The sequence below is a fragment of the Harmonia axyridis genome, chromosome 2 (genome assembly GCF_914767665.1).
Source record: "Harmonia axyridis chromosome 2, icHarAxyr1.1, whole genome shotgun sequence".
NCBI lineage: Eukaryota > Metazoa > Arthropoda > Insecta > Coleoptera > Coccinellidae > Harmonia > Harmonia axyridis.
This window is the reverse complement of record NC_059502.1, coordinates 61,417,428-61,440,878: the sequence shown is the minus strand read 5'-3', so window position 1 is coordinate 61,440,878 and position 23,451 is coordinate 61,417,428. Positions and strand designations below refer to the sequence as shown.

Here is a 23,451-nt window from a genome sequence, read left to right as displayed (position 1 = left end):
CATATTTATGGTCACCTCTAGTCCTACCGTCCTTTTAAAAGGACGACGTATATTGCAAAAAGTAAAACATAGATATTTTTTTAAATATTTTTTGTTGGCTTTTCTGGTCATAAAGAGCCCATAAAAGAAGAACCAACTTGATTCGCAAAAAAAAAATATTCCCGGGTTATAAGGGTTAAAAGCCTGTGAAATGTAAACGAAGACATAACTGGCTAGAAGAATCTTTTTTCTAATTATTCCTTTCCTTATCATGATCAAACATTTAGGAGCTATTATAACAGGATAGATTGCAGAAACTCGAGATAGAGATATCAAATATTATCTCAGATTACATCGCAGAAGAGTATGAAGACTGCTTTTATTACTAAACGAAAGTAGTTTCATTTTGAAATGAGTGCAATTCAAGTTGAGTTGATTTTCTTGATGAATTTTCAGATCACTCCTTCAAGGAGTACCTACAAAATGACATCGATTTCAGGTAGAATATGATGAACTTTACAATAAGCCCAATATCAAATTTTCATCGATTTATAGATATCTATATCTATGTTCTATGATTTAAACTTCCAGCTCAGTTAGGTTAGTTTGAAATAGAACTGTACTTTTATCTTAAGAAAAACTGAATTATTGGAAAAATTCTCTACTGGGACTTAAACCGATTCGACCTAAGATTAAAGTTACTAATCTCAGAGACATGGTAAAACAAAAATTTTGGATTTTCTGGAACAGGTTCAATAATTCAGAAGCGTGAGAAGAATATTTTAATTACTGAAGAAAAGCAGTTTCATTTCGAAATGAGTGTAATGTAACTTAGGTTGATTTTCTTAATGAATTTTCAGCTTACTTCTTCAAGAAGTACAAAATGACATCGATTTTAGGTAGAATACTTAAGCTCAATCTCAAAATGTCTTCGATTATAGATATATGTTCTATGATTCGAACTTCTGGCTCAGTTAAGTTAGTTTAAACTAGGATTGTACAAGGTGGACAAATTTCGATGTTTTAGCACTACAACTTTTAAACCAGTGGAGATAGACAAAATCTGAAAGCTCATTCTCGGTCTCTTTTTCTGAGAAACTAACAAGGGTAGTATTCATTTTTAGCCTTCTTCTTTTGTTTTCGAGTTAAAAGCGAAAATTGGAAAAATGGCGATATCGAAAAACATTTATATCTCCGCTAATACTGAAGATAGAGCTCTGGAATTAAAACATTATACCAATTTTTTCTAATTAATTAATATATCTAGATTCGAATTTTGTAGAAATTAGTGAAAAGCATAGAAATATTGAATCAGATTGACGGGAGGACACTGCTCTTGTTATAGAAAGCTTAATTTTTCTGTGCTCATCAACAGTTGAAACAATAAAAATAATGGGACTCTTATATAAAAAAGGTTTCTGACCATTTTCTATCATTTATATTAATACAAACTATACGATATTATATATTTTTGAAATCAGGAAAAATTAACTTTCAAAAAATGGCACAGAAATCTAGTGTTCCAATTGAAGAAACATAACTTTGGGTCATAGCTTCGTAATTAGAAAACTTTTTGAAAAGACAAGCACGCCACAGAATTCCACGTAAAAAAGTGCCTGTATAATGTTTTAATTTCAGAGCTCTATCATCAGTACTAGCGGAGATATATAGCTATTATTACAACTAGGGAAATATGAATAGTATATTTCCCGAGGTTGTCAAAGTTACATCCCGAGGGCGGAGCCCGAGGGATGTATAGACAACCGAGGGAAATGTATTCATATTTCCCGTGGTGTAATCAATAGTTTTTTTCTGATTGAAACAATCTGATAAGGAAAAATTATTATTAGATTGTATATTTTTGTAATAATTAAATTTTTAACGTTGCTATGGGCCATGTTTCTGAGAATCTTGGTTGACTGGTTTCATTTTGACGTCTTGTCAAAAATAAAATTAATGAAAAAATGTCGAACTACGTCGAAACTCAAGCGGCAAAGGCCCGTGAATCTTTGGTTCCAGCCAAATCTCAAGCTGCCTACAGTAAAGAGTACGAATGCTTTCAGGAGTGGAAAAGAAAAAAATTGGTGGACGGTGTGAGCGATAGTATTTTGTTAGCATATTTCCAAGATTTGGTATGTTGCTCTGATTCTTGTTATTCTTGATGTATGATTAATTCATTCGATCCCCAGTCCCAGAAATATTCTCCAAACACGTTATGGCCGAAACTATCGATGTTAAGATCAATGCTACATTTGAAGGAAAAAACTGATGTCAAATTATTCGATGAAGTCGAAGCATTTGTTAAGAACAAAAATAAAGGATACGTTCCTAAAAAATCATCAGTGTTGTCCCGGGAGCAGCTCAAGACATTCTTGAGTGAAGCTCCTAATGACGTTTTTTTGATGTATAAGGTAAAAGTTTCATTTTGATTTCCTCTGTTGATAAGATTTTTACATTCATAATTTTGAAGGTTGTTTTAATAATGGAAATCTTTGGCGCCTGCAGAACACGAGAGTTGGTGAATATGCTATCTTCAGATATCGAAGATCGTGGTTCGGTAATCATAATCAAAGTCTCAAAGACTAAGAATGATATAAACAGAATATTCACTATAATTGATGAAGAAGATCTGGGTGCTGCTCGTTTGGTGAGGGAGTATTCAGCGTTGCGCCCGCAAGGCGTTCTTAGGTTCTTCGTAGCTTATAGGAATAAGAAGTGTACTCTTCAGCCTGTCGGCAAAAATACCTTCGGAAAAATTCCGAGTAAGGTTGCTGAATGGTTGGGTTTAGATAATCCGAAAACCTATACAGGTCATTGTGGAAGACGAACATCCGCGACATTGGTTGCCGATGCGGGAGCCTCAATGACAACACTCAAGAGACATGGTGGTTGGAAAAGTTCGTCTGTTGCAGAAGGCTATCTGGCGGACAGTATGCTGCACAAAAATAAGGTAGCGAAGATGATAGCAGGTGTGGAGGGTGAGCCATCTGCAGCATCACAATCTTTGAAGACCGTTTTGGGAGAATCGTCCGAGACTGCTGCTGCAAGGAATGTTCTCAAGAAAACTGTAGTCTCGTCGTCGAATAATTATGAACAAGATATTTCTTCTTCCTTTGTATCTGGTGGAAATACTTTTAGTGGAAATTTCAACAATTGCAGTTTCCATTTTGTTACTAAATAAAGAAATAGTTTCATATTTCCCTAGGGAAATATGAACTGACGTTTCATATTTCCCTTGGGAAATATGAGTGTGTTATGACACATGGTAACTAAGGCGATATAGCTCAATATTGGTTCGATCAGAAAAAAAATGTTTTTCGGTATCGCCATTTTTCCAATTTTCGCTTATAACTCGAAAACTGAAGAAGGTGGCCAAAAATGAATCCTACCCTTGTTAGTTTATCAGAAAAAGAGACCGAGAATAGGGTATCAGATTTTGTCTATCTCCTCTGATTTCAAAGTTGTAGTGCTAAAACATCGAAATTTGCCCACCCTGTACATTTGTCTTGTGGAAAACTGTGAATTATTGAAAAAATCATCTGCTGGGACTGATTCGATCTAAGATTAAAGTTACTAATCTCAGAGAAATGGTAAAACAAAAATTTTGGGTTTTCTGTAACTGATTCAATAATTCAGAAGAGCATGAAGACTATTGTTATTACTAAAGAAAAGTAGTTTCATTTCGAAATAGGGGTAATGTAACTCGAGTTTATTTTCTTGATGAATTTTTGAGTTAACTCTTTTAAGATATACAAAATGACATGGATTTCAGGTCAAAGGCCAAAGTAACAAATCTCAGAGACATGGTAACACAAAAATTTTTGGGGAGATTTAAATTTTGGTTTTTCTGATACTGGTTCAATAATTTCGAAGATGATTATAAACATTCAAATATCAGATCATCCTTTTTGACTTGTAGCCATTGTATTTCTACCATAATCACCCACTGGTAAATCAATTAGCCTATCCAGTCAAACCGTTGACATTGAACAGTCTGATTGATTTATTATCGTAATTCACGGCAATGAAAACCATAAACTGAGTCCAAGGTCGAAGCACAGAGCAAATCCTCATTATCCAATTAACAAATGCACATTTCAGTGGTCGCAAAAAATTCGAAAACAAAGATATCAATCAACATAGAACACCACAATTTAAATTTACCCAAAAGCGATAATTTCTCGGCGCGGAAATGTCCTTAAAAACTCCAGCGAGAGTCTCATTAGTTTTCTTGCCGAACAATAACACCATAAACTCTGCTCACTTTCGACCGGTAAGCTTCGCGCGGAACAGTTGACTGCCGCCAACTTGATCCACGTGGTCCCATGCCGATAGACGGTATAGGAAGCCTACCCAGAAAGTAAAGTTGCTGCAAGTCTACAAGCGACGCAAGTCAATCAAGATGATGTTCACGTACAATAATATCGATTGTTCTTGACCTAACCCACGTGCTGACTGAGGGATATTGCTAATTCCGAATTTCGAAACATAGACGGTCCTCCTACGGCTACAGAGACATGATATCAACAATGGTATAGGGTGGTCCAAATTCGATATCCGATGATAGGATCTCCGAACTTCTGGATTTGAAATGAATTCGAGAAAAGTTCTGATTTTCTGTCAAGACATTTTCACTACCCAATCATTCATGCGCCTATTGAGATCTTGGAGACCACAGCTCTCTCTAGTTCTGATCATGCAATACTCCTGAAATTCTGCATGAATTTTCCAGTGATTATTTTACATGTGCAGGGTGGGTAATTTTCGAATTTTTAGCACCACAACTTTTGAATCAGAGGAGATATAGACAAAATCTGTCTCGTTCCCTTTTTCTGAGATTCTGACAAGAACAGTATTCATTTTTAGCCACTTTCTTTTGTTTTCGAGTTATAAGCGAAAATTGTAAAAATGGCGATATCGAGAAAAATGTATATACAGGGTGGTTCAAATTACGTCGGCACCATTGTTAACTCCAACTCCGTTATTATTGATGCTTCGATGTCGTTTAAACGGGCAAACTAGTAGCATTTTGAGTGGTCTTCTCGATGCCGAAAACAAACAAAAAATTGACAATCGCGTTGTCATAATATTTCATAAAATGATATTTCTTTCAATGGAACACCCTATATTTTTTCATGCATTTCGATTTGTAATAACATTCTTAACAACAAAGCTCATTTGACTTTTTTTCGAGAAGGTGAAAATAAGACAGTTGTATTAATAGGAAGCATGAAGCATTTATAACAAACTGATTTGATAAATCGCTATAAAATATCGAGTAAATGGTCAAAAACACCGCCTTTTTGTTGAACACATATTTCAGCCCATCTATTGACTATTGATTCACAAAATGAATCCGGCTAGCGGAATGGCTTCAAGATGGAAATTATCGTTTTGTCTAATAATATCAAATAGCGGCACAATGGTGCCGATTGTGTGGTGCTATATGATGATAACGGGTTTCGCGAGTTCATATCCTAGCACACTTTTTTCTTTTTACTGTCTCATTTTGCTATTAGTAAAACAATATTATCATTCGTATAAGTGAAAAAAATTGTTGTTTGGACAATCATAAGTTTTATTCGCCAAAACAAATAAAATTTATGTACTAGTGAAAGAATGAATATTTCAAAATAAGTCGCTCATTTTCCACTTTAGGAAGAAAGAAGATATGAGCTTTGTTGTTGAGAATGTTATTACGAATCGAAATGCATAAAAAAATATAGGGTGTTCCATTGGAAAAAATATCATTTTATGAAATATTATGACAACGCGACTGCCAATTTTTGTTTTGTTTTCGGCATCGAGAAGACCGCTAAAAATGCTTCAGTTTGCCCGTTTAACCGATATCGTCGCATCAATAATAATGGAGTTAGCCATTGTGCTGACTTAATTTGAAACATCCTGTATAGGTCCACAAGATACAAAAAAGTCATGTCCTTTCAAGCCCTACCTATCTTTCCATAAACAAATAAAGCAAACATAATTATGATTCTATCAGCTCTTCAATGAACAGAAAACTAGTTGAAATATAAAAATTCATCAACCCATGAAGATTTTCGTTGCAATCATGGAATATAGGATGAAATTGAATATATTTCTTTTCAATTAATTTATCATCTCATTTCAATAATTCTCGGCGTAATATTTCACAAGGATAAGTGAAAATTGGATAAATCAGGAAATAGAATATGAATTAATCCATCAACTCGAAAACATCAAAACTTAACCAGTTCACTGTGAATAGCCAAGAATCTGGAATATGAATTTTTATTTCAGTGATAATTATCTTCAACTAGGTATTCTACTCGGTTCCGCGGTATTTTATGTTAAAATATTCTGCGAGATGTCAAAGTCCTGTTACTTGAAATGAATTCTGATCAGTGAAATTTCGGATTCTTCTTCCGGTTTGTCTATATTTCTTCGGCAACTAAGTGTCAAATAATAACATATTATATAGCATGCTCTACTATTCAACGAATTCTGTAATATAACATAGGTGATGTACCTAGTTATTTTTCTAGAACAATTGTGATAATTTATTGTGTTAAACAACCCAATAATATAATTTTTCCATTACATATTCCAATGAAAAATCTCAATTTACAAATTTTTCTTTCAAATGGATGGTTTCAACACAGAACTCCAATTTTTCGATTTTCGAGCAATATTAAAATACTGCTTGATAATTAATCCAAATTAAATCACATGAAAGCACTTATCACTATTACCTATTTAACATTCAATATTTAAGGTTTTTTATTTTAGGTTAAGAAATTTTCATTAATTTTTCAGTGGAATATCTTGGTACAATAAGTTTGCCTGATATAGATAACAGGTGTTAAAGAAAATTGGTGGATCTTCCCATGGAGGGATCTGAAGTGTTTTGGAGCACACAATAGCAAAGATTGAACGTCCACCAGTGGAAATGAGGCAGGAAAGGTTATTGTGTCCTCTGAAGAAATTAAAGATATTAGATAGTCAGACTGCAATGTAGAGAATGAAAATTGGAATAAAGAAGATAGCGAACCCAGAGAGGAAAGAGGACATGAGAAAGAAGTCTCCTTTTCAACAAGAACCAAAGAAGACGCCCATACCCAAACACAATATGAAGAAAGAATCGCCGAAGCAAAATCCAAATAATGGAAAATTGATAAAAAAGATCGATAGGAGACCGAAACCAGTGAGGATCTAGATACCAAGAAAGGGCAGTAGCCCTAATGAACCAAATAAACATAGACCACTACTTCAACGATTTACGATGTAATCGGCAAACTGAAGTTGTTTCAATTATAATAAATACCTATCGAGAGTACAACAAATGACGTCATAATACAAACCATCTGAAAATGATCTAAATGAAAAAGATGCTGTAAGGAATCTCCCCACATATGATTATTGGTGAATGAAACAGTAGAACCAAATTCAAAATGGGAAGAAGCTCAAGTATTGAAAATCATCATAATAGAAGACATTAGCTAAGAGTTCACTCTAGAAGCATTGAAAATTGACACATCAGATCTATAGAACTCAGACTGGGACAGAAGCCAATAACAGAATTCCAAACGAAAGACTGGCGAAAGTACTGAGAAACAGTACAGAAGAAAATAACTGAAAACCTACAGATAGGAACTCCTACAAAATTTGAAGATGAAGCTAGAGAAGAGAATAATATAAGTCTTCGAGGAGAGTAATAACAGAATCTGAAGACCTGCCCCGAGGCATCCCAGTACTTCCTAGATTAGGAAGTACTGCGCATCCACAGTGTGACAGCATAAAAGCAATAAAAGAGTTGATGCAGAGAAATATTAGGTGTACAACTTGCTTGCGTCGTTTTGCAATAGATGGCTGTAGCGTGGTAGTCGAAATAAATAAATCGTAGATGTCATACAATAAGTTAAGGTATTTTTTAACATTACGCAATCGAATTATTAGTCCATTCGTGTCTGTAACATAAAGCTATTCTCGATTAAACAGGTCAGCTTTCGAGCCAAATATACGTCATTTGCGGGAGGTTTCAATCTTCTGCTTCAATATGAAGAAATCTGCGTCTGAGGCTCATTGAATGCTCTCAAATAACTATGGTGAGGCCACTATTAGTAAAAGAACGTGCCAGAAGTGGTGTATAGCGGTGAAAGAGAGAAGGTTTTCGAAGATGCAGAATTGGAGGCATTACTTGATCAAGACTCGTCTCAAACGCAACAATAATTGGCAGGATCATTGAAAGTGATGAAACAAGCCTTTTCAAAATGCCTGAAAGTCATAGGAATAATTCAAAAACAAGGAAATTGGGTGCCGTACGAGTTGAAGCCGAGAGATGTTCAACGGAGTTGTTTGCTTGTGAACCGCTAATTACAAGGCAAAGACGGAAGGGATTGCTGCGCAGTGACTGGGATTGGATCGATTTGTGGATCGCTTCAAAAAAGGACCAGTTTTTTCAACGCGGGATTTGTACGCTGCCCGAAAGATCGGAGAATGTAGTGGTCAGCGATGGACAATACTTTGAATCATAAATGTATAACCAATTTTTACAATAAAGCCTCAAATTTCGGAAAAAAAAACGGCGAAAGCCAAGTTGTATGCCTATGTAGAATACTCAGGAAAATATAAAGAACTTTGAACAGAGAAGAATATAAGTCATAGCTGAGTAAACACAGCCAAATGTTGGAAAAAAAGAAGTCGGTTACCACCTGACATCATATAGAATATACCATTCATCATGGAAAATGCAAAACTACTTATGGAGTAGGAAAAATATAATACACTACAGGAATCAAGTGAGATGACTTATTCAAAACTAAAAACCACAAAGAAGACGATAAAATGAAGACTTGGAAGAATCCATATCATTTCGCATTCGTTGGATTGAAGGAACTGCATCAGCGACAATATGCAACAATGGACAGGAAACATTTTTGTTGACACCAAACCATTTAAATAGAATAAAAATCAAATTTCATGAATCTAACATCTCTCATATGAAGAGGTTTCTCCCAAATATATGACTTGTTTAATATTCAGGATTTATAACTCATAGAACTGCTCGGTATGCAAAGAGGCTAAGATCAAAGCTAAATGATTAGATACTCAAACTTGAACCTTCAAACAAAAGGATTGAACGACTCTTTTGTATAACCCGCAAAAGATGCATCATGTCCTGACCCCTCATTCAAAAACGGCTTGGGAGTTCTATCAACATTGGCGTGGACCAAAATAACCGAACGGTGCGAGCTCAAATGGATCGACGTTAGTGATGTTCCATTACTGTTTATTTTTATGAATGGCATAACCGAATATTGATAGGGAATAAAAACGTTTCGTGGGTACATAAAAAGTGATTCATCAGATCGCTTTTTATTATGGATGTTGGTAATCATCTTTATATCATCTTTATTATGAATTTGAATGAGTCGTACCTAGTTGATTGTGAAAATTTAATACTGAAAACATTGAAAAATTCATATAATTCATGAATCTTTTTTTTTAACGAAGCTCTGTTGATTCAAGGGCGTAGAAATGGGGAGGTACTGGGGAAATTTCCCCCCTGGATTTTCGAAATATAAAATTTCAGAAATCACGCAAAGATGGAGAATGAAAATTCCTCCATGAAATGAATCAATAATAATCATTTTACTTTCCATTGAAATCGAAACGTCAGTAAAGAATCGGACCCTTTTACGGTTCATGAGTTCATTATCGCTCTCATGATATGTACTTTTATTGCACAACGAGCTCGTCTTTGTCTGATATAGGTTTATTAGTTATTTTCCTTCATCTATCTGCTTTCTCGGCATCGCCCCTTATTTGCCATCTGTGATTTTTGCATTCGCCATGGATTTACAATTACCCGTTGTTTTCGGTTTTTTGTATCATTCTCGTCACAAAATTTCAATATGTAGTTATCAAAGAACTGAATTGAGTAATTCCCATTAAAAAATTGTGGGGCTGAGTTGTACAATTTATTGTGTTTCATTCAAATTGCGGTTTATTTGTGAAGACCTACAGGGTGTTCCTAAATTGGAGGTACAAATGAAAATGACAGATTTTTCGAATCATTTCAAGAAAAAAGTCCTATAACATGAGTCCGCATTAGCTTTGTTTTTGAGAGACAGGTGTTGAAGTTTTTGGCATAGATATTCCAAATAAAGTTTTCATCATGTGATATCCTAATTTTGAATGCAAATCTACAGGCTGAATTTTTTTCTGGAAAAGTGTCCGCTTCTTTCCTCCAGAATTATTTTTTTGTGAACCACTGGTAGTTTAGAAAAATTTAAAATGAACCTTCAGTACCTCACTTTTTGGTTTGTTGTAGTTTTTCGTATATGCAATCGATTTCAAGAAAAAAACAAACAGCTGTCTATAGTAATTCTCAGGAAAATCCAAATTGTTATAAAGATCTAGTTAGGTAGTTGTGATAAATAAATTAATTATAAGTTCTGGTACTTATTTACCAACTCTGTAGCATAGATTTAGAAAGATTCGATAAACTGGTTAAGCATCACAAAAAAGTACAAGAAGAATGACTACAAGAAACACTTTGTATCTCGAGAACAAAGCGTTTGCGGGCTCATGTTTTTGAGCCATATTATTTTTGAAATTATCCAAAGAATTTCTCATTTTCCATCGTAACTCCAATTGAAGAACACCCAGTATAAAATAAGAACAATCGAATTGGTAATAAAAAAAATTATTTCGAGTAATTTGGTACAAACTTCGTTATCAAACCTCTTTTTCTCATAATATAGATATGAGTGAACAAAGTCGTCAAAACATTTTTTTCCGATTACTCCCCCCAAGAAAAAAAAAAAGATCAAGATTGATTTCAGAAATGAAATAATATTTTTCAAGAGAAAGACAATGGTGTAGATTTTCAATAGGAAAAAGACCACTACACACCTATAACTACGCCACTGGATAATTTTGGCAGGAGATACCTACTAAATTGGAAACATTACATTATCAAGACTTTAATACCAAAAATCAAAACAATGAATGTAATAATACTAGAGTTTTAAGTGAAAAACTAATTTTTTTTTTCAACTTTAACACCCTGTAACTCGAAAACGAAGCTTGTTATAATATATGTTTTTTTCATGAGAAGAATTGTTCTATCCGACGCCAAAGTTATTGCACTAATTTCTGGAAAAATGGGCACAAATGCCCATCTTATTTTTTGAGCAGATAACGCCAACAAGTAACTTTTTGCGCCTATATTCTAGAGAGTGGCTTGCTCTCATTTAGCTTTAATACTTGTAATTTTCGAATTTTCAGCTGAAAATGTATTCAATTGGGGTAGAACCACTATTGGAAAATTGAATTCTGTTCAGGGCGTTGAGAAAATGTTTCTCGAATTATACATTCGAGTTTGAGAAAAAAATCATAGTCTGTTATCAAAACTAAAATTTTTTTTGAGAAGCTAATATTTATATTTATCTGCTTTATTGTTCTGAATATCTAAATTGATTGTGTTTTATATGTTCCTTATTGGTATAATCCCAATTCATTCATATGACAAAACATTTCGAAATCCTAGAAATGAATTGGACAAGTCGCGTATTTTTATTGTTCTGAATATCTGAATCAATTGTGGTTTATTATTGGTATAATCCTGATTTATTCATGAGACAAAATATTTCGAAATGAATTGTAAAAGTCGCCTTTTTTCAACCTTCACTTGGATCAGATAGGTACACGATCTAGAGTGATCATGTCAGGATGATTTATGAATCAAACTTTAGGTAACTTAACTTGTTATTATTATATTATAACAATGATTCCATTATCGATAATGAAGCGATGAGATAATCGATAATGCCTTAATCTTAAGAAATGTATTCAATATAGAAAGAGAAAGAATGATACCAATTACTAAAGCTGTTCTGATGAATATTTCCAACAAAATATTGAGTTGTACTGACTTATTTCATAACTTCTACTCATGTTCTTCAAAACTTGAGATTAAGTTGTGACGAAATTCTGAAAACATCTTGATATTCATCGAATTGTTGGTATAATGGATTATTGCCATACTTCTACAATACTTCAACACATTTGCTCATTGTATTTTCTGTAGATGCAATGTTTATGTGAATTTTTATTTTTCAGAACGGACGTTCACAGAAATAAATGAATTTTCGTGAGGAATTCACTTCATATCAGGAAGCCAATTTTTCAACAGATAGATCGAAAACAAGAACTTTGGCTGAGTTTCCCACATCTTAGAAAACAATACCATTTGGATCTGAATGAGAAATTCTCGAAAAGTGTGCAATTAGAACAGATACCACTCATAAAATTAAATGTTTACCGAAAAATCGCGGAAACAAAGGAGAAAGTGAAGTTCAAGTTCTCAACCTTCACACAAGAGAATCATCCATTCGTATCATAAGAATGTGATCTTCATGACATACGGTCTTATTTATAAACCTATTGTTTCTGCATTCGAAACAACAGAAGCTTATGTTTTACAGCTGTAATTGAATAATAGATCAGAGCAATAAGTTTTCTCTGTTTTCGCCTTCGGTAGGTACTTTTACTTCTTTTCCGGTGAGAAAATTTCTGTACAATCGTAGTGATGGTTACGAGTGTATTATATCAATTCAAAAAAAAAACTATCTCAAAGAACACTGGTCATTTTTTCAAAAGAATCCGCTGATTTGAATATAATTTACACTATAGGGATTTTGCGTTATATAATAAAATCAAATGAATTTAAGTTTTCCACATTAGAGGCCGTTTTTAAAATACTAAAATAGCATTTTCATTATCTTATTTCTCGAATTCAATTTAATAAAATTTATTCAAATTGCGTTAATTATTATCTACTAGTACGTGACTGTGAACGCCAATCAAGGCAATTTGACGTCATAGCACTGAAACGTTTAGAATATAGACAAACTAATCTCATCTAGAACTAGTCAATCTATGGTTTAATAGTCAGATGATATAATCAAACTGACTTGACTGTCACTATCAGCTGATAACAGTTACATTTGAGAGACCGTTAGCACGTGGTGACCATAGATGAACTAGTTAGTTTGTCAATAGTGGTGACTATTATGCAGTGACGTCACCATAATACCGTGACAGAATGGAGCGTTTCAGCGGGAATTTTGAAAAATTTTTTATTTACGTATTTTTTATTGGTACTTTCTATATTTTTCCATGAAAATATATTTTTTTCGTTCACGTTTCAGCTATTTCAAAAATGATAAATTTTGAAAATCACCTTGTAGTGTTTGTGTTATCTTTGGTTCCATCAAAAGTACCACTGAGTCAACACCTTTTACACGTGTATCTTAAGATTCCTTTTCCAATCTGAATGCAAAGGTTCCCATCAATCTGAACTATTTCATGAACCTAATCCCTCACTCGAAAGTGTGACCAATCCATGTATTGGTTACGATGCTAATTCGTATTACTCGATTTTCTGTAGACCAAAAGGGTACGCATTCGTGTCTGCATAACTCTTTACTTCGTTAACCATTGTTACATTACACAACAATAGCTTTGTTCAATCAGCAATTCAGACTATAAAATATCGGTTTGTCGGTGAATACAGTTGACGTTGTTTAAGAGACACTGCTCTCGTTTTCGATTATTATCACGTCTTTGTACATCTCGATATCCAATGTACACGACGGTCACGTAAAATTGCATAAGATGATTCATAATAAGTATTATTGTTTGATTCGGCTGTTAAAAATCGCAATTAGATAACTGATCGTTCGAAGATCCTATTTCAATAGTGTATTCAAAGAATTCACACAGAAATTTGTTCTCCATTTTGAGTACTTGGAAGTCATATGGAATGTGGAATGTTTTCTCATTTTGAATTGATAATACACACAGCGTCAAAAATCTAGGTTTCTCAAGAAATAATCAATCTTTATTCTGGAAATGAGATAAATATTTTCCTCTATTTCAACTACAATAGGTATATTTCATAAAAATTCTGTTTGTTACCCTTTGCTTTTTGGGTCCATCATTTCACTCCAGGGTCCAATCGGCAGTCAGCTGGTGGACTGCATACGATGAACCGAATCCAATTCGAGGAAAACACAAGTCAGCCGGCAAGGTTATGGCATCAGTATTCTGGGATGCGCAAGGTATAATATTCATTGATTACCTCCAAAAAGGCCAGACCATCAACAGCGATTATTATATAGAGTTATTGGATCGTTTAAAGGATGAAATCGTTAAAAAGCGGCCCCATTTGAAGAAAAAATAGGTGCTGTTTCATCTAGACAATTCGCCGTGTCACAAATCAATGAAAACAATGGCAAAATTGCATGAATTGGGCTAAGAGTTGCTTCTGCATCCACCGTATTCGCCAGATCTGGCCCCCATCGACTTTTTCCTCTTCTCAACTGAGACCTATTTTGAAGCGAAAGACAAATCGTACTACAAAAATGGTATCGAAAAGTTGGAAGATCGCTATAATCGCTGTATCGCCCTCGAAGGTATATGTTGAAAAATAATATCGGGTTTTGACAAAAAAATGTGTTTAACTATGGTAGACCGGGGACTTTTTAATTGGCCTGTCATGCCTAGGCATCCTACAAATCAAGTCATTAATGAAATTTTCACGCATATCATTGTATTCTTTCTGAAGGGCTAAAGGTTAAACTCACTTTCTGAAAAGTTGAAGGTGGATTTTGGCGATTGGATATTGCTCTCCCTAAGTAATTCCATACGTGCTCAATTGGATTCATGTCTGGTGAGTTTGCTGGCCAGTTCATTCTCTGGATATGATTTGTACGATGTGGTGGGGTATTATCATCCTGATAAATGGAATTATCCAATAAATCGTTGAGCAGAGGACCAATAATTGATTGAAATTGCTTCGTTAATAAAAACGATATTTATAAAATATCCCAAAAAAACATTTTGCACAATTAAGAATAATTTAAGATCGTTATTGTTTATTTGATACTTTTGGTTTTCATTTGATGTTTCCTTGAATAGTTTTTAAAATGAAAAGTAATGAATTTCATTTTTTCCTAATAAATGAGGCTTGATATGAAGAGAAGACAAGAGATAAGAAAGTTGCTTAATATTAAAAGAATTGAAAACACGTACTTTTCAATCTCAATATTATTGTCTATTGCGCCCACATAGACACCATGATCCTAATCTAATAAAGGCTCAATAAAGACTTCAAATAATTGCACCAAATTGGTTGATTAGGAATCAGTCTGTATATTGTCGAAGTGATAGAAACAAAATCTTTGACTTCTGAATAAATGGAAGTAGCATGATTTCATTTTGACCAATTGCCTGTTATTATCGAATTTCTATCCGACAAAGATATCAATTAAATAGGTTCGACTCATGAAGAGTCCAAGGTCAACATCGATTTTGTCTGACCGGCCGTTTTCTGCCGTGAAGACCATAACTCTCAAATGGAAGGTACTAAAAACTTGAAACTTTCAGTTTGATTCGGGTTATTCAGGGGCAGAATATCTTGATTCAATTCGTTAATATTTACAGAAACTTGGATTTGATCAATGTTTAAAAAATAAAATTGTTTAAATAATCGAATTGGAATCCAGATAAATCAGTAGTGAAACCGAAAAATCAACTTGATAATGCTCTCATATGGAAATTTAAAACATTAATTTGATTTTCGTGAAATAAGATATTAGTCCAGTAGACAAATACAAAAAAAGGGGGTTTGCTGGAAAAACTTCCGAACTTAATGAAACTTCTACAGGTTGTTCGGGAGTGTTGTGGGATGACTCTGTCAAGTTATCCAACTCGAGGACCCTGTGCTTACTTGAGGAGGGCCGAAGAATCTCAACATTTCCGGAATTTTTTCAGTTTTTAGCTCATAACCTCTAAACCTATGTCAGAGTCATGCCACAGCACCCCCGAACAGCCTGTAGAAGTTTCATTAAGTTCCAAATTTTTTCCAGGAAAATGTATTTATCTACTGGACTATATCTGAGAAACAGTTCTTTAAATTCCAATGAAATTTGGCGTCTAAATATAATAAAGCCCATCAATAAATTCATCCAAAAACTCAAAATGCAGCTTTCATTCGGGAAAAAATCAAAATTTTCTGATCTGATTGAACATCTAAATCACAGAGTAGTTTTTGGAAAACAGACTGACGTGTTTTTTTATATTTTCAGGGATGTTCGACAAAATCCCAAAAAACTATAATAAGGACACATTCTCTATGGGGTCAAGTTCACACCGAGAAAACGAAGCATTTTAATTTCGCAAAATCTCTGACTTAACGTCAAGTTTTTTCTCATTTTCTACAAAAGCTCAATCTAAGTATCAAATTTGATTCAGGAACTACTACCTCGAGTTCTTTACCAACTCACAAGTTTCCATATCGAAGACAAAATTGCGGCAACTTTTTTCCTATTTTGAAAACATTTTTCATTCATCTAAGTCATAATTTTACTGCATGTATCATTTGATTATTTGAATTCATTATTTCTAATTAAATGTTATTGCAGTCTTTTACCGAATTTTCGTACTCATCAAATGGGAACAAAACACCTTTGGTTCGAGAACATTAATCTTTAACACAGTTATCGGAAAACTTGTAAAGATTAAAAGTTTTATGCAGTATGAACCCAGATCCGTTGCAGCAAGCGATTAGCTTACCCAAGTGTAGGGCTCTGACTTTACCCGATTTATGGCTTTGTAATAGTCAACGTTCTACAATTTTTTTGAATAGTATAGGAGTTAATAATATAGAAGTTAATGAAGTTGTGACCCCTTAAATTAGTGTAGAAGGACAAAAATTTGTTTATATACTCAGTGACAAAGTATATTCAAGTAGACGCCAATTTTCCGACGATTTGATAATGTGGTGTCAAATGATACGATGAGATTTGCAAAAAAAATTTAAATGATCGCAAATTATTACAATCAATTTCAGATGACGATAACACAGCCCAACACACATTTTGGTGCCTGCGATTTTTTAACTGTTCCTGAGTAATTTTTGGATGCAGAATGTAAAAAAGTTCTCAGATTTTGTCTATCAGATCTAGTTTTTGAGATTTTTTAAAAAATTGTGTATATAATTTACGTTATAACTGTTATAATATATAATATTACTATTGACAGTTAAAAAAAACAAAGACACATGGATTTAAGTATTTATTGCAAAAACTTAATTTACATAATTACATTAGTCACTAATCACATAAAAAGTTTCTTTTATACGATTTTCTAGAATGGAGTTTACTAGGGCAGTCTCGCTGAAGGCTCCAGCAGTAGTCCGCCATCATGTGGCTATCCCATCGTCCTTGATAACGATCTTCCATAGTTTTAATATCCTGGTGGAATCTTTCCCCCTGTTCTTCACTACAATCACCTAAGTTTTCTGGAAAACGATCTAGGTGGCTGTGGAGGTAGTGAACTTTTATACTCATGTTACAGCCGAGAATATTAAAATTTGAAAGCATAGTTTCCACTAATTCTACGTAATTCTCTGCTTTATGATTGCCAAGAAAATTTTACTACTTGAACAAATGAACTCCAAGCGTTAGATTCAGTCTCGTTCATTGATGTGGTGAATTGGGGATCTTTAACAAGTTGCCTTATTTGAGGACCATCAAATATACCAGCTTTTAGTTTTTCCGTGCTAATGCCAGGAAATTTACGTGACAAATACCCAAAACAATTTTCATCTCGATTTAAGGCCTTCACAAATTGCTTCATTAGGCCTAGCTTGATATGCAAGGGCGGAAGTAAGATTTTTTCTCTTGAAACCAAAGGTTCGTTGATCACGTTTTGTATTCCTTGAATCATGACATCTCTTGAAGGCCAATTTTTGTTAACCCAGTGCTCATTTTTAGCTCTGCTGTCCCAAAGGCACAAAAAACAAGGATATTTTGTATAACCACTCTGCTGTCCAAGGAGGAAGTTAATCATTTTTAAATCAACACAAAATGACCACTGATGTTCTTCGTATTTAATTTCTCTCAAAACTAATGCTATTGTTTCATATTCTTCCTTCATGGTAGTAGAATGACCAATAGGAATTGAGCCATATTTGTTACCGTTATGTAACACATTTTAAACTACGTTTTGAACTGTCAATAAAAAAGCCCCAATCATCTGGAGTGTATTCAGGCAAACCCATTTTTTCTATATCATTTAACCTGTAACGTGTATCTCAAAAACTAGAGCTGATAGAAAAAATCTGGTGGCATTTTTGGAATCAGCACATTAAAAACATCTAAAATCAGATGTTAGATTTCTGGCACCAAATTTTTTTTCATTTTGTTGGCCTGTGTAATTATTCAGAGATTAAGCAATTTGTTGAACGAATTTTGTGTGCACTTACCTCGTGAGTTAAAAGAGATGGTGTCTGTGAATTCACCCCCTAATCTGGGGGCGGAAGGTGGTTATGTGGATAGGTGAAAGGGATGATTAACCTCTTCTGCACCGGCTTCGTGGTTATCACTTAATTCGAGTATCACACAATTCACTCGAAATTGCTCAATCAGTTTTTAACAGAAGAACAGGAATTGAAAATGTATAAAGATGACAGATGAATTTTAAGTAAGCAATGAACTTAAGTTTGATAAATTTTAGAATAGATAAGCACAGTTTGACACTTGAGAAAATTATTAATTAATGGCGATGTTTGTTTACCCACCGGGTAACCGCAGGTGGCGCCAACAAACAACAAATTTTGTCCAGGAGCTACAGGGTACATTCACGACGTAACAATATTATACATTCCGATCATCTCTCCTAGGAAAATACCATGGGTTTCCTCACTCAATAGGGACTTGGGTTCTATTGGAATGTTTAACTTTCAGGATTGAAATTCATCGCAACTTCTTCTAATCCCATGGGAGCTATATTATGGGAACTTCAGTTCACAACGGTACAGCGAGATTTGAATTGTAAATCTCGGTAATTAAAATCGCTACAAAAACTTCAACCACTTTCAGTATACGGAAAGACGAGTAATCACATTTTTGCTACTCGAATCAAACAAGGAAAACTGAGGGGTTCAACAAAAATACATAAAACATAAATAAAGTTTCTCTGTTTCAGTATCGTATACAGTTCTGAAAACAGTGCTGTTATGAACTCATTACAGCATCGTTTTCAGTTAAATTTTTCGTTTTGTGGTTGTTTATATCGACTTCCAATCCTATAAAATTTCAACAAACGTCAATAATTGTCAATATAATATAATTAGGATATAGCGAAATGATTTGCAACATTATTCGCAATTTCTCATAATTTTGGTGGTGTTCAATTGATTTAGTCAGAAATAATTCACGAATTTAATGCGTAAGTGTAAATGATTTCAAAATTCGAAATGTACGATTCTTATTCAAATTCCGTAATCTGTCTATTTTCGTAACAGTCACACCAACTGCCAAGATACAATACAAAAGTCACTAGAATATACAATCTGAATTTTTCATTGAATTTCGACAATCTTTCACAAAACTTGACTGAAATAGAGGAAATTTAATACTCGTCTTATACTCGTTGCAGGAGGCAATTGGTGGAAATAGGAGCCCATTCTGCAACTTGTTTTAGAATATACTATTATGCGTCAGTGACTATCTAACGCGTGTTTTTTTTCGAGGTATATAACTTTAAGTTGGCATTACTGTTCGAGATGGCGATCGATTCAACAGTTGTCAAGTGATTTATTCTCAGTTTGGTTTGGCAATTTATCATGAATAGACTCACGCCTGCACAACGCTTGCAAATGGTGCAATTTTATTTAGAAAATAATGGTTCTGTGCGGAATACGTATCGCGCACTATGTCCATTTTATTTTGTTTAGCGATGAAGCGCACTTCTGGTTGAATGGCTACTTCAACAAACAAAACTGCCGCATTTGGAGTGAAGCTAATCCTTAAGTGTATGTCGAAACACCGTTACATCCAGAAAAACTGACTGTTTGGTGCGCTTTATGGGCTGATGGAATCATTGGTCCGTACTTCTCCAAAAACGATGATGGCCAGAACGTTACAGTCAATAGTGATCGGTATAGAGCCATGATTACTAACTTTTCATTCCTGAATTGAACAACCATGATGTCCAGGAGCTGTGGTTCCAACAAGACGGCGCAACATGTCACACAGCTCGTGCCACAATCGATTTATTGAAAGACAGGTTTGGTGACCGCCTAATTTCACGTTTTGGACCTGTGAATTGGCCTCTTAGAGGTCCAGATTGGACTACATCCGAGCCAGCCGTGGCGGTCATATGCCGGAAATCATATTCAAAATGTAATGCCACAAGATTATCTTGCGGATAAATAAAATTCATGTCAATCGAATAATCCATCGTTGTTTTATTGCAATTTAAAGTTCTATAGCTCTAAAAAAATACCCTTTTATGTCAAATCCACACGAGTCACGAATCTATTTTGAAGGACTACAATTTCGTTGAAAGTCATTCGTACAGTGAGATCGTTGATTTCAACTTCTGAGCAATCAAAATTTGGTCCATCTGAAAGAAAAGTTAACAATATCCTATTCAATATCTTTCCAGAAATACAGGATTCTAATCAGGATTGCTAAAACGTAGTGAATTTCCTCAATAGCTTATCCAATGCATCTAATGTATTTTATTGTATATAATTACAGGATTCCATCCCGTTCTGATCAATTGACGTAATATTGTATTGTTCATTTAGATTCACATATCAATGTGCTGCATTTTGCTTACACCAGCATAATGCAGGTGGTTCGACGCGTGGCGTCAATTAAGATAAGAAAATATAATGTTATAAATAAGAGACAATATGTTAGTGTCAGTCAGTCAGTCAGATAGATAGTCAGATAGATAATCAGCTTTAGAATCATCTTAGATTCATCCTATTGTTCATTTCCATATTTCCTTGTAAATAAATTCGTTTTTAAAAACGTGGTTTTCTCAACGAAAAACATAATTGGCGACGAGGATGGGATCTCTTTAAATATTTCGGAAATAATAGCGCGACGAGAATCTCGCGACGTATTATCTGAAATATTGTGCCGGTCGTAGAAGTGAAAACTAAAAACTTTCATTCGACTATCAGTTTCAACTGTTAAGGTGAGAAGCAACCCCTAAGAAGAAAACCAGAAGCCCTGATCTTTGGAGTAGCGCCCAAGACGACTTCACAACAAGGAATATCAACGAGGTGAGCAATCCTTTCTAACTGACTCCCAGTTTACCTATTCTGGCCCAAAAATAGTCAACCTTTTCCCAAGTTTTGAGCGTAAAACTTGTATAAAAGTTTTTTCTAGGTTTCTTATAAAAAACCGATCACAAAGTTTTTCCTAGGTTTCTTATCATAAAAAACCGATCACAAAGTTTTTCCTAGGTTTCTTATTATAAAAACCGATCATTAAAATTATCAATATTACTTCTTTTAAACAGTTCCACGGTAAGAAAGAAAAGAAAGTAGCTAGAGTTAAAATGGATTTATCAACTGCAGAAAAGTTTGGTTCACTCCTTCCTAAATTTTCAGGAATGGAGAACGAACTCCATTCTTTTATTAAAAACGTAGAAAGTTATTTAAGTATGTTCAGTAACGAAAATGAACTTATTAAAAAATACTGTTTAGCTTTAGTTAAATCAAAATTAGTCGGTAGAGCACTTGCTGAAGTTTCTACCTCAGATATCCCCGATAATTGGGATCATTTGAAAAGATTTTTGAATAATAAATTTGGCGATCAAATCAATTTAGATGTGTTGATTCACCAATTACAATTCTTAGAAAAGAAATCAGATATGATTAGCTTTATAGATGAAATAATTTCGATGAAAATAAGAATTAACTACAGAATAGATGCTGACATGATGGCAGCTCAAGAAAAACAATTGTATAAGACTAATATATTGAAAATTTGTAAAACGGTGTTAATTTCGAATGCACCAACGGAACTTAGAACTTATTTAATCGCGAATAATGCCTTAACGTTTGACCAAACCATAAATGCAATTAAAGATTATTTGTCAAACATGGAGCAATATGATTTATTAGATAAAAGTAGAAAACATAATTTCCAATCGCGAAGGACGAAAAATAATTTTCAAAATAATAATAATAATAAAAGAAACTATATTCCAAATAATTATAGAAATTTTTACTCAAATAATAGTTACGGAAATAATTATAATCCTAACTCCGTTCCTAACTTTCCTTCACAACCTATTCAGTACACTCAGAGACCAGTAAATAATAATTATTATCCTACAAACAAACAAGTGTTCGGATATCCAAAGACGGAACGATATAATAATCAAAATGTTTTTAAACCAAATCCCAACCAACGAATTAATACACCACCAGAAAAAATGTCAGTCCAAACTAGAAACTTTGCACAAAAACGTCCAAATTATTCGACGCAATTCCCAACAAATCCAAATAAGAAATTTTATTCCAATGAGCAAACTCCCAATTATACATTTGAGGAATTAACCCAATTAGATTCGAGTCAGAATAAAAAGAATTATTATGAACAAAATGATAGAGGTCGTTGGAAAACCTCGAATTCAAATAAATCAAAACAATTTCCCACAAAATTCGCAATTGGCAAAGTTTCGACTTCAAAAAATTTTGAGGAACGAAATTTTCGAGACCCTACTCTAGAAAACGAATTGACTTAAATCATACGCTAGATAATACGAATCAAAATCCTATGGAAATACCAGTAGACCTTAGTCATCCAGAAACTAGAAAGAGAGATAAATCACAAAATCAGAAATTGCGTATTGCAAGTAATTTTAGAAAATTAAATGAAAAAACTATTGACAGTAATGATTCAAAACCGGAAATAAACAGTCAATTGTCGAAAAATATAGAAATGAATAATATTGAAAACGTATTTTCCAAAAGCGATATAACTAATGATACGAATAAAAGCGAAACCTTTGAAATCGAAAATAATAAAGTAACGGAGGAAATATTAGATAAACCCTCTGAATTATTAAATACTATTGAGCAAAAAGATGATGATTTTTTGATTCATAAATTGATAGAAGATGTAAATGATCATAATTATACGAATATTTCCAGTAATCCAAAACGAAAATACTTGAGAACGAAAATAAATAAAGAATTTTCGAATGATATGAATTCCCATAGGTTTCCCCAGGATATTTGTCGAAAAAGCAAATTCAAACGTTCTCCCATACAATTTCAATCAAGCTACGTAGGTCACGAACCGTTCAATTACTCCTATTGTAATATAAACCCAACTGTTATCAAAGCACCAATTATTCGCAACCTTGATCCTATATTCAGAAGAAAGCAAGTATGCAATTCACAATTTTTCTCAACTAATAAAGAATGTGCTTACCCATTGAGCAGAATTGTTATAGAAAATGAAATTAATTTTGAAAATTTTATAAAGCTGAATGACATAAATGGAATAACGGATTCTCCAAATGTAAAAGAGAAAGAAGGTAATTTATTTAAAGCCCCTAAAAATTATGCATTAGCGCATTGTGTTTCTAAAGACTTCCACATGAGTC

General features: G+C 33.8%; 2 protein-coding genes across 5 annotated transcripts in view; one reads left to right on the top strand and one right to left on the bottom strand.

Moving 5' to 3' along the window:
* The window catches only part of LOC123673564, a 378,426-nt gene that overhangs the window by 348,233 nt on the left and 6,742 nt on the right, over window positions 1–23,451 (bottom strand). Inside the window, exon 1 of one of the 4 annotated variants that reach the window (XM_045608137.1) lies at window positions 4,144–4,299. The exons of 2 other annotated variants lie outside the window; for them this stretch is intronic. The gene's annotated coding sequence lies outside the window, so the exon portion shown is untranslated. Of the gene's footprint in view, window positions 1–4,143; window positions 4,300–23,451 lie in introns of those variants that run through there. One more of the 4 variants, XM_045608138.1, reaches the window with a different exon arrangement.
* LOC123673566 (kinesin-related protein 10-like) lies at window positions 20,700–22,616 on the top strand. The gene is made up of 2 exons (XM_045608145.1): window positions 20,700–21,255; window positions 21,296–22,616. The coding sequence occupies exon 2, from the start codon at window positions 21,391–21,393 to the stop codon at window positions 22,582–22,584; it is 1,194 nt and encodes a 397-aa protein (XP_045464101.1). The 5' UTR covers window positions 20,700–21,255; window positions 21,296–21,390; the 3' UTR covers window positions 22,585–22,616.

Excerpts from the sequence above, each read along its gene's own strand:
- LOC123673566 (XM_045608145.1), top strand. The coding sequence starts at position 21,391 with ATGGATTTATCAACTGCAGAAAAGTTTGGTTCACTCCTTCCTAAATTT.